Source organism: Rousettus aegyptiacus, unplaced genomic scaffold, assembly GCF_014176215.1.
Source record: "Rousettus aegyptiacus isolate mRouAeg1 unplaced genomic scaffold, mRouAeg1.p scaffold_m13_p_5, whole genome shotgun sequence".
NCBI lineage: Eukaryota > Metazoa > Chordata > Mammalia > Chiroptera > Pteropodidae > Rousettus > Rousettus aegyptiacus.
Genome location: NW_023416308.1, coordinates 64,562,761 through 64,575,934, shown reverse-complemented (window position 1 = coordinate 64,575,934; position 13,174 = coordinate 64,562,761). Strand labels below are relative to the sequence as shown.

The 13,174-nt window shown below is 33.0% G+C and overlaps 1 protein-coding gene across 4 annotated transcripts in view; it reads right to left on the bottom strand.

The window, feature by feature from the left end:
• NOX4 (NADPH oxidase 4) overlaps window positions 1–13,174 on the bottom strand; it is a 138,882-nt gene that overhangs the window by 14,397 nt on the left and 111,311 nt on the right. For all 4 annotated transcript variants that reach the window (XM_036220478.1, XM_016153168.2, XM_016153167.2 and 1 more), the window contains 2 exons: window positions 5,855–5,923; window positions 4,349–4,449 (listed from right to left, as the gene is read on the bottom strand). In XM_036220478.1, the coding sequence (XP_036076371.1) occupies window positions 4,349–4,449; window positions 5,855–5,923 (170 nt within the window). The remainder of the gene's footprint in view (window positions 1–4,348; window positions 4,450–5,854; window positions 5,924–13,174) is intronic.

The window sequence follows — 13,174 nt, the reverse complement described above, 5'->3', positions numbered from 1 at the left end:
TCCTTTTTTTAAACATTTTACTTTTGATAAAATAACTTTTAACTAGTTTAGCGCTAGGAAATCTGTGCGGTTTGAGTTCCCCAATGTCACTTTCACTAACTAAATGAAGTCTTTCAATTTTTTAAGGATATACAATTAATCTCTGCAATCATTCGCAATAAACTCAAATTAGTTTGCTGTGATCCAACAATTATCTGGAGATTTATCTACAAAAAAAAACTTCGTTGAGATGGATAGAGACAGATTTAGATGCTAAGCAGAGAATGTTGTTTGAGGCAGATGAAACTAGTTCCATAAATGTTTGATATGTTTGTACATATTTTACTATTATACCAATACTAGTTTTTCCATGCATATTTATAAGTGTGGGATCTCATATACTGAGAGTGTATTCACTCCTTAGAGATTATTCACTCCTTGTATTATAGACCTAGAAGGTTTGAATGATGAACCACAGACACTGGAGAAAATCTGAGAGTCCAAACCTAAGTATTCCTAATCTGTATTGTTTATAAAACACCATGAAGCAGCATAATATAGACACGGTCTCAGACATTTCCCTCAATCCTAGAGTAGTAATTCTCTGCTCCAAAATATACATGAAGTCGATCGTTTATTTTTCCCTTTGCAAAATGCATGAATTCAACTACCTGATGATACGATATACATTTTTATTATAAATAATAGAAAACTGAATTCTGGTTAGGTGTAACAATTTTCTGACAGACTGTTAAATACTAAATGGCTTAAAAAGTAATATGTAGAATATCTTTCTATGTTTTTGAAAAATTAGTTGTTGACACTTTTAGTATATTACTTTAGTATGCTGCAACGTGCATAATGAATATGATGGATTCTAACAATACCTCACTGTCTCCGAGAGGGACATGGTAAAATAAGATTCCCATTTTTTCTATTTGGGACAATGCTCTGCTGTAAAGCACATTACACTTGACAGTCAGATGATTCAGGTTCATGTCTGAATTCTGACTCATTAACCATAGCTTTAGAAAAATCATTATCTTTTGGTGTCCTAGCTTCTTTATTTGTAAAATAATGATGAAAATGGGGTGACTTCAAAAGCTCTTTCACTTTCTTAAATATTAATACTTTCATATAATTCACCTTCCAAATTTAAAAAGCCACGCAAGAAAGGAAACACTCTCCTACGTAAGTGCAAAGTAAATTGAATATAAATTGATTCGGTCTTTCAGTTTTGGTAGGAAAGTAGATGTGCACACCCTTTGATCCAGCAATTCCATTCAAGGATCCTAACCTACTGCAATACTCTTATGAGAGCATGAGAAGGTCTGTGCAAAGATAAATACTATAGCACTGTTTGTAACACTAAAGAACTGAAGACCACCTAAATATCCACAAGCAGGGTAGTTATGATCATGTTATCCATATTCTAGAATACCGCTGAGGAAGAATCACATGGAAATTATTCATGAACAATATATAATATATCTGAAAAGATTAAATTGAAGAATTGTACATTAAAGACTCACTCAATTTTTGTTAAAAAATTAAGTTATTTTCAATATATGTCATTTAAAGTAGTTTAAATATATATAATACATACATTTATGTAAATGTATATGTACTTAGATGTGTATTTGTATATGTATATATACTTTTATACATGTATGTATATGTATGCAAAAGAGTGCTTAAACCAATTTAAATTTGTATTCTATATATTTATTAAACTAATACCTAATGGCTTAGTAAAATATCCCTTTCCAAAATTAAATTATAGCCCAACATAGTTAAAAATAATTTAAATGTCTTTCTTCTTTATTTTATCTCTAGCCTTTATGTAATTTATATACATGAGGTTAACCAAAATTTTACATCTAAAATAAAGTCTTCTATTTAAATAGTGCCTTTTTTATAGTTAATGAACTTTAAGGTGTTGCTTTATTCTTTTCCCAATAAGATACATAAAACTCCTTTAAAAAAATAATGCATTTTAGGTGCCTGCCAGAGCAAACGCACAAAGTGAAAGTGTTGTACAAAATGTCAACAGTAGGTGGTGCGCATCTGCTCGTCTTAAATCAGCTTTGCTATTTAAAGAAACTGAACAACCAAAATACCTCCAAATCATGAACAATATAACAAATGAAAATTCTTAAGAAATAACCAAAAAACCAATAATCCCAGTTTAATTTCCTGTAAATGAGCCTCTACTGTTTTGGGGTTTGGTTCCAGAATGGAGCAAAAAAGAAAAGAAAGAAAAGAAAGAAAAGAAGAGAGAGAGGAGGATGGGGAGGTGGTGGTGGTAGTGTGGGAGAAGCAGAAGATGAAGTATCGAGAATCTAAAGAGACAGATATAGAACCGAAGAAAGATATACTAAGCGAAGTCACGAAAATACCTCGCATAAGAGATAACAAGACCAACAAAAACAATACCACAAGCAAGATAAACATAAATATCAAGGACGAGAAAGAAAGACCTAACGAAAAGAAAAGAAGCAACATACCCCCCTCACCGAAAAACCAAAGAAAAGAAAAGAAAAGAAAAAAACCAAATCAGTTTTCTGCACTATTCTATGAAAACTAATAAAAGGATGCTTGTCAGAGGTCAGTTAAATGTAATTAAAGAGGACTGAGCCTGTAGTGCATAGCAAAACCCAGGTGAGTATGACAGGATTATCACATCAAAGAGGGATGATATTGAAGAAAGATGGGAAAGGAATATAACCAAAACTGGGCTGACATTTTTTTTAATTCTACAGTTCACCTTTAACTAGAGCCCTGAATATTACGAAGGACCTCCACTTTCTAAATAATGCTTCCCTCTTTAACACAAAACTACTTTTTCAAGAAAAGGGAAATACAGAAGTGGTTTCAAACATGGCAGCAATCTGAATTACATGAGTAGCTACATTCCTTTCAAAATTTGATTCTGGGACTCCACACCATAATTCCTAAAACAAAATTTCTCAAGATGCAGCCAAGGGCCATGATGAATCAGGGATTCTTTCAATAAATCATATTCATCCATGAATTCATTAATTGGGGCTTGTAAAAAAAACTTTTCATCTAATAAGCCACCTCATTCATTTACAATCAAATATGCTTTCTGTATTCATCAAAATGCATTTTTAAAATTATGAATTAATCAACTACATACTAATAATCATAATAATAATTCAACCCAGAAGAAAAAATAATACTGGAACCTTAGAGTCACAGGAAATTTTTAAAATTACATTTTTAATTTGTATACATTTTTATTGCTTAGAAATATGTTTAGCAATGAAAATATTAATTCAAATATAAAAATATATTGAATATTGATAAAATTTTACAGGTGAATCAGGATAAAAATATAAGTTCATGTAAGAAAAAATATATGTACAATTTCCAATGGCTAACTAAAGCTTGTTTGTGTATTTATAACACATGAGCTTGGTATCAAGAAACTATGATATTTAGATTCTGATAGATATGTTTAAAATGACATTAATTTTAAAATGTCATCTCAGCAATATATTATAACTTACTGCCTTTGCAACTATTAACTTTATGATGAAACTATTTTGATGCCAACTTCTGGTAAATAGGTACGAAAATCTGATTTCTAAGTGTATATGTTGTTAGAATTGTTTGTAGAGCTCCCTTGTTTACCAACATGATCACCTCCTATACGTTGTGGGAATGACTACCCATCCTAATATGGGTCTAGGCAAATTTATTTAACTGAGTTTATCGGGGTAACGTTTGTTAATATGATTATATAATTTTCAGGTGTACATTATAATTTGACATCAATATATTCTATTATGTGATTACCACCCAGAGTCCAGTTTTCTTCAGCTACCATATATTTGATTCCATTTACCCGCTACACTCTCCCCCAACTCCCTAAATTTGACCCCCTTTACCCTGTCTACCTCTTCCCTCCATCCCCATCCCCTACCCTCTGGTAACCACTAGTCCGCTGTCCATGTCCTGAGTCTCTGTTTGTCCCGTTCATTTGTTGCTTTTAGGTTTATATCCCACATATAAGTGATATCATGTGATTTTCAAATTTTCAGTCTGGCTTATTTCACTTAGCATGATTATCTCGGGGTCTATGTAAATTTAAAAGTAGGAAGGGTAGTTTAGTTTATAAATAACTTATACACTATTTTTAGGCCAAATTTTAATTATTTGGCATTATAGATACATGAGGTGGTCTCTGACTAATTTCTTCTTTGATAGTGATAATTGAGTGTTTAAGTGACCTTGTAATTTATAAACCATTACTAATTCATCTTTAAAACTTCATGTAATGACTTGGGAATATTTTAATTTTATCATTGGCCACATGTCAAATTTTCTAAGGAATAGTACATACCCTCTGTTACATTTTGCTATTTCATCAAACAGAAGTTTCCACCGAGGACGTCCAATGAAAAGTCTTGAATTCAGTGCTTGATATTTTTCTCCAATTATATTCTGCAAAAAAAAGAAAGCACTACATTTTATATGACACAGAGTTGGCAAATAACCCACTTGTCTAACATAATTTCTGTTGGTGGTGTGGCTTCCTACCAAATTGCCGTGATATAAAGTATAAATATCGAATGGCAATCTACTAAGTACAGTTGTTTAGAACATAATTTCCTTCCTTTTTTCCTAAAAATCCATTATGTTCTTGAATCTCATTATTATAAACAGCCGATTTTCCTAGATTTCAGTTGGTTGCTTCATTTTTAAACAACTGCATTGTTTTAAAATGCAGTCTAATTGCCTACTCTCAGAAAGAGGCCAATGCATATAAACTTTCTTGAAGTGTGTTTATGCTACAAACACAGTTGTCATATTTGGCACATTACGTGAATAAAATACAAGTTGTCATTATAAATTTAGGGAAATGATCTTACACAAGACAGCCTAAGACAGAAGAGCTCCAAATCTTGTTATCTATCAACAAATAACTTCAAACGAACTGGCTTTCACAATTAATAGAATTTGAGATCTAAATCAGTGGTGAAGAGTAAGAGTGAAGTCAGAAGGGAGGAGAAAGCATCTGAGTCCCAGAGAGAAAAACTGAGAACCAAGTATAATTTATGCTCTGTACCTTAATTACAGCGATACCATGAGAAATAATGATACTGACTTGCTTCATGACAGTAGTAAAATATTTTTTACATATCAAGTAGGGTAGAACTCTAACTAGAAAAAATAGGGTTAGATTAGTTTTGATATAACTGACAAGCACTCATATTTTGTATTCAAAGTATTATAGAAAATGTATGCTAGAAAATACTAAAAATGTGCAAGCATTCATGCCCAGGTTTATACACCTATGCAGCTCTTCAATGTTGTCTGTAAACATGTTCCTTCATCTATAATATGGGGATACCAATATCATCTACCTCTTGAATCTATTGGAATCACATGAGAGATAACTGCTTATAGCACAGTGTCTAGCACAGAAAGTAAATGACACACGATGGTTATTATTCTTTTTTTTTTTTAGTCTCCCTTGAAGGAAAATAAGCTTAATTATGTATGACTTTATCATCTTTCTTCACATAAAATCTCCCCTCGATGAACACAGTCACAAGACTGTTCGTTTATGGTCAGATTTCTAAAGGTACAGAACTCAAGATGACAGTAAAGAGGAGAGAGAAACTCGAAAGACTTGTTCCAGCTACCTGTGAAGAGGACAAATGAAAAGCATAATATGCCTGATGTCAACGACAAGCCAGGAGCTATCTGGACACATTCCAAGAAGACTTCCTCTGGGAAACTTCTCTTCAAATCACCTGTAGAAATTTTCTTCCAGCACAGCCCCTACAATAAACCTTCTATTATTACGAGGTCATTTAATTTACAATAACATCCAGCCACATACCTGTATCCCATCTGTCTGACTGAGGTACAGCTGGATGTTGACATAGTCAGGTCTGTTCTCATGCCAAAACTGAAAGGACATAAAAATAAATAGACATTAAAAGTCTTTCTGTTTACTCAGACTTTCTTCTATTCTAACATATGTGATTCTAAAATTTGGTAAGTTGTATCTTGTTTAACCACAGTCAACATCTACAATATATACATACACACATACATATGTATATACATATACACATATATACACATGTGTATATATGTGTATATGTATATACATATATGTGTATATATGTACCTAAATATGTGCGTGTGTACCTAAATACATATATATGGTACATATCATGCCAGGTTCTAATGTTAATAACCTGCAGCCTACTGGTAATTAGGTATGATGGTGGTAGTAAAAGGGAATAATTATGTTATCTTCACAGATACAAAATTTAGCATGTTAAATACTACACTAATTTTCCCCTGAATCACTCCCCACACATTTCTTATTTTATTCCCTAAGAGTTGCAATTTTTATCCAAGAATTCATTCATAAAGAAACATGATTTTCTTATTAAACAAAGTCAATAGTGATATATAATATGGATGCTAGGAATGCAGGCTATTTAAGCACTGGTTTCCCTTGTATTAAAATGTACGAGGCAGGAACTACACCTGCCAAAATAAAATAGTCTGGAAAAATCTTGAACATTTCTATATATTGAAAAATAAATTGATTAAAAAAAAATATCACCTAAAGGAAAATTAATTCAAAAAAGGGGGTAAAAGGGTTTTTGTTGTTCTCATATACTTCCTTTTCCCCAGAAGACAAAAATAAATCTACTAATGATTGGCCTTGCTCTACTGAATCCTGACTTCTGAAAGCTACATTTTAAAAAATACTTTTCTTCTTAGGCCTGATTTCACCACCTTAAAATAAGGGAAAGCTGAAAGATAAGGAAAAAGCATCAAAAGCAGAAGAAATACAGCAGCCATGGTGTGCTCTTTGGAGAATAAACATGAGTGATGTGTGAATCTTGAGGAAAGGCTTAGAAGAGACCAACACTTTTTCAATAGCCAAACTATTTCTTGAGCATAAAAAGGCATATTGGGTCTGTCTCCTTGAGATGATAAGGCTTACTGCAGCAAGAGGATGAACTGATTTAAAGGGTTGTTTTTATATAGTGTGAAAGTAATGATTTTTAAAAAACTGATATTGTGGGACTCAAAATAGAAGTTTTAGGAATGCAAAATATGTCGTTTTTTCAAATACAGAGTGATTAAGTAGAGTTTCATTACACCTCTGGCACCTCTTACAATGGTAAGGACACCTGGCAGGTAACAGACTCATTTCTATTGCCATGCCTACCTGACTGGAGACTTCCAGGAAGTTACTCAACTTAACTTGTGCCTCAGTTTCTTCATCAAAACAATGATACAGTTGAAGACACTATCTCACTGATGTCCCTCCCAGATCTAAAATAATACATTTTTCTGACAGGTGGCAACTCTGAATTATAAAATCCCAATAAAAACATGTTATTTTTTAAATGATAAGGGATGATTCTTAGAACCCATAATATTCTTAAAATACAATCATCAGTTAAATCCCAGCCAATAGCTGCCTCAAGTTACATCCAAATGCTAAATTCATTTTAAGGCCCTTTCTGAATTAAATCAGGGTTTATGAATTTTAATTGGGAATAAACTAAGGAATTTCCAGGTGCCAATAATGGATAGTATCTCACATAACAAATGGCTTATGTTGATTCTTGTCTTAAATGTCTACCAGGATGCTGCTCTGAGATCAGTCCAAGGACTCCTGCACCAGTAACTAGCACTTACTACCCACATCCCGCCCCCAAGAGAACTATTTAAATAATATTCTTAATGATTTCAATGTCTTCAAAAATGAATTTATCTCTCACTAAATACTAGTAATAATATCTACTAAAGAATTTTCTCCAGGTCAAGGAAGCAGTGAAAAAACAAATAAATGGATCGACACAACCTTGCAAATAGATCAGAATTGTATGATCATGCACAAAGATTATGTTTTTCGTTTTTATTTCTCTTGGCTATCATTCCTTCTTATTTTCTCACAAATAAAAAATAACAGGATGTCAATCCTCAAAGGAATTCTATAGATTACTAATAGAAATGATAGCAATCATTTATTAATACCTTCGACATGATAGATACTTAAAATATGTTAAAGCTAAAGTTCACGTAGGCTTTAAGTGCTGTTATCCTCATTTACAAATTGAAAGTGTAAATAGGGTTTATAAAGGTTAAGTGATAAATCCAAGATCTTACAGTTAGTATGAGGTAGAACTACTGTTCCATTATAAGTGACAGACTCCAAATGCCTGATGTAGCCCTGGTTCCTCTTTTTGATTTTCCCAACGTGACCTGCAGAGGTGAAGTGACTTGAAGCAAGTCATATAGTTAGTTATTGGCAGACTTGGTACCACATCACCTGATACCTAGCCTTGCACTCTTTTAACTCACCAGGTTGGACAATCCAGCCAAACAAGATCCACCTAAGATGATACCTTCATAATCATTTCAGATAGTCTGACACTAACATAGAGTGGCTAGGGCAGCTAGATGTTCTAGGCATTCTAGACTGATGTGAAATAACTCACAGTTGGAAGAAGATTGAGAGACTGTATATTTTCATTTGGTTCTCAAAAATACTTTTACCTATCACCACCAAAACTATATGTAAAGTAACTATGTTTTATTGCTATTGGTACTGGCCCCTAGCCTTCCCTCCCTCCTTCCCTCCCTTCCCTCTCTCTCTCTCCCTCTTTCCCTCTCTCTCTCTCTCTCTCTCTCTCTCTCTCTCTCTCTCACACACACACACACACACACACGCACACACACACAGAAATTGGTAATACAGTTGCAAACATGGAAAATAATAAAAGCCTTTTCTTTTTAGCATTATTCTCAGAAGCGCAATTGAAGAACCAGTGTTCGTTCTGCTGATGCGAAAAATCAAAGCAATTATGCAGAGGTGCGTGCAGAAGATAATCATCACAACATTGTTTACAATAGTTTTAAGCTTTTTATAGTATTTTCCCCATTGAATCCTGAGGTTAAAGTATAGCCATCAAAAAAAACTTTAAAAGAAAATATAAATTTTAAGATTCAACTACTTTGAAGGTACAGCCACTGACATTCTTTTCTTTATTCTCCTTCTGACTACTTGCTTTATAAAGCATTTATTATTCAAATGTACCTTTCCATATCTTGAATTAATTATAGCCTTTCACTTGAAAAAATATATAGGCTCTATAAGTCAGTTCAAGAAAGATTTTTAAAAGTTAGAAAAATAGGCAAGGGCAGAATTAGGAAATCCCAGAAGTAACACAAATGGTCAACAATCAAGGAAGCAAGGTTCAATCTCATTAACATTCGGGAGAAGGTACGATGAGATCTCATTGTTTAAGAGATTTGTAGAAATTTAAAAGAGTGGTAATATAATGTTTTGAAATAAATTTATCTCACATTCTTTGGTCAAACTGTAAATTGTTTTAGTTTCTTCTGGGGCTATTTTTTGAGTATACATTAAAATTTTTAACTCATTCATAACCTCCAACTCGGAAAGTCCAGTTTCCGGCATCGCCTAGAAAAAATACTCGCAAATTTGAGAGTGGCGATATTGCTCTTCTAGAAAGGTTTTCCTCCCCTAGCCTCATATCTTTTTTTAAATTAAATTTATAGGGTGACATTGGTTAATAAAATCACGCAGTTTTTGAGTGTGCAATTCTATAATACATCATCTGTACATAGCATTCTATGTTTACCACTCAAAGTTAAATTTCTTTCTGTCACCATATATTTGACATCCTTTACCCTTATCTACCTCCCCCTGTCCCTGGTAACCACTAAACTGTTGTCCGTGTCCATCTCTGTTTGTTTCTTTGTCTTGTTTGTTTGCTGCTTTCAGATTTATATTTCACATATAAATAAAATCATGATTCTCAACTTTTTCTGATGTATTTCGCTTAGCATGATAATATCAAGGGCCATCCATGTTGTCACAAATGGTAGTATTTCATCTTTTCTTGTGGCTGAGTAATATTCAATTGTATACATGTACCACATCTTCTTTATCCAATCATCTATCAAAGAACACCTTGGTTGTTTCCACGTCTTGGCCACTGTGACTAATGCTGCTATGAACATCGGGATGCATGTATCTTTACAAATAAATGTTTTCAAATTTTTGGGGTGAATACACAGAAGAGAGATTGCTGGGTCATGCGGTAATTCTATTCTTAGTTTGTTGAAGAACTCCCATACTATTTCCATAGTGGCTGTACCAATTTACATTCTCACCAGCAGTGTACGAGGGTTCCTTTTTCCCAAAACCTCTCCAACACTTGTTATTTGTCCTGTTGATGATGCCATTCAAACAGATATGAGGTTGTATCTCATTGTGGTTTTGATTTGCATTTCCCTAATAGCTAGTTAAACTGAGCATCTTTTCATATGTCTGTTGGCCATTTGTATGTTTTCTTGGAAGAAGTGTCTGTTTGGATCCTCTGCCCATTTTTTAATTGAATCGTTTGTGATTTTTTTGTTGAGTTGTATAAGTTCTTTGTATATTATGAATATTAGCCCCTTATCATTGTTTGCAAATGTCTTCTCCCATTCAATTGGCTGCCTCTTTGTCTTGTTGATGGTTTCTTTTGCTGGGCAGGAATTTTATATAGCCCCATTCATTTATTTTTGCTTTTACTTCCCTTGCCTATGAGGTCAAATTCATAAAATCTTCTCTAAACCCAAGGTTCAGGAGTTTAGTACCTAGGTTTTCTTCTATGAAATTGTTTCAGGTCTTATGTTTAGGTCTTTGATCCATTTTCAGTTAATTTTGGTGGGTGGTAACAGATAGCAATCTAGTTTCACTCTTTTGCAGGTGACTTTCCAATTTTCCCAGCACCATTCATTAAAGAGGCTTCTCTTTATCTATTGTATGCTTTTGGCTCCTTGTCAAAAATCATTGGCTCATATATACGTGGGTTTATTTCTGAACTCCCAATTCTGTTACATTGATCTGTGTATCTATTTTTCTGTCAGTATCATGCTATTTTGACTATTGTTGCTTTGTAATATAATTTGAAGTCAGGCAGTATGATACCTTTGGTCTTGTTTTTTATTCTCAGGATTGCTTTGACTATTTGGGATCTTTTGTGATTCCATACAAATCTGATGATTTTTTGTTCCATTTCTCTAAAAAATGACATTGTCCTTTCAGTGGCTTCTCATCTCTACCTTTTTGCCCCTCCTCATTCAGCAAATCCCTGGTGGGTCCCAGGTATTTGCACTTTTTTGTCATTGTAAAATATATATAACAGAAACTTACTATTTGAATCATTTTTAAGTGCACAGTACAATGGCATTAACTACATTCATATTGGTGTGCAACCATTATCACCATCTATCTCCAGAATTTTTCATCTTCTCAAATTGAAACTCTATATCCATAAAACAATAACGCCCTATTCCTCCTCCTTCCCAGCTCCTGGCAACCAACATTCTGTGAAACTGACTACTGTAGGTACTTCATATAATTAGAATCAGATATTTATCCTTTGGTGTCTGGAATAATTCACTTAGCATAATGTTTTCAAGGTTTATCCATGTTGTAGCATGTCTCAGAATTTCATTCTTTTTAAGTCTGAATAGTATTCCATTATATGTATTTGCCACATTTTCTTTATCCATTCATTTATTGATAGATATTTGGGTTGTTTCCAGCTTTTGGCTATTATGAATAATACTGCTGTGAACATTGGTGTAAAAATATCTGTTCAAGTCATTGCTTTCAATTCCCAGAACATATTTATTTTTCCATAAAATAGAAAGGCCTTATGTAATCTTCTTCCTTCATAAAAGCATACATACCACCTCTCTGGTTGTTTTTCTTACTGTTTTCCCCCTCGTTTACTAAGCTTTGCCCACACAGCTTTCTCATCTTCCTCCGGTCTACCAAGCATACTACTGCAATCAGAGCACTTGCCTGTGAAGTTGGGTCCCTTTGGCCTTAAAATTTTTCCCAAGACACCTGCCTAGTTTGTCCACACACTTTATTCAGGTCTCTGCTCAAATACCATTTGTTTTGTAGACATTTCTGAATACGCAATATAAAGTAATATGTCCTCTATTGTTTATTCGTTGTTGCTTTACCTCCTTTCTTCTTCTTTCTCCTAATTGAAATCAGACATCCTATTTATTTATTGGTTTGTTGTCTATCTTTCTACTTAGAATATAAATCACATGAGATCAGACATTTGTGTTTATTTTGTTCTCCAAAGTAGCTCCATGTCCTGGAACAGTTTCTAATTCATAGTAGGCAGTTAGTAAATATTTGATAAGTGATAAAATGACTAACTGACTGAAAGAATGCATATATGCACAAAAAGGCATGTCTGATATTTATTGTAGTACTTTTTTGTAATAAAAAAGGCAATATCCATCATTAGAGAGTGGTTAAAAAACTAGCTACATCCATACTATGAAATATTTGATAGCAGTAAAAAAATGAGGTAATTCTATATGCACTATTACTAAAAATGTTCAAGACATAGAAATAAGTCTTCAAAAGCAATTTTAAGAATAAGACAAATAGGATGCTAGAATTTATAAAACACTCATGAGTTACCTCTTGTTAAATAAATTGAATGGGGAAAGTAGTAAGGGAGAACTTTGCTTATCTAAATGATTTAAAAATTTTGCAACAAAGATGTGTATGTATATTACTTGTATAACTTAAAAAAATAATATATTAATGGATATATAAAAGGTTACATGTTGGATAGATGAAAAATTCCTGTTTTCACCTCTGTAACAAATAAAACTTAGAATTTGGGATTTTTGAAATTTGGCATAGTGTACCAAAAGTCTGGCTATGGTTCATTTGGATTAGTAAAGAAATAAGAGCTATTAGAACAGAAAATGGAAAGTACAGTGGTAATTGACTGCTGACATTTCCCTCTGTCTTCCTCTACCACCCACATGCATACATTATATACATATATGTGAACATACTACCAGCCATATGCATACATTTCTATGTTAAAATATTCTGTTAGAATATATAAATAAGCATTTCTATGTTAAAACATATCATTCGTATAGATCTCTACATATGTAATCTATACAGATATAAATATAGATATAGATATCTATATAAGTAATCACAAATATCAATATCTGAAAAGGTGTGTACTGATTAACAAACGTTACCTGTTTTTTTAAGTTTAGTAGATTTTTCTTCTTCTTACTACTTGTCTGTATATTTTCCAGTTTATTCTATGGC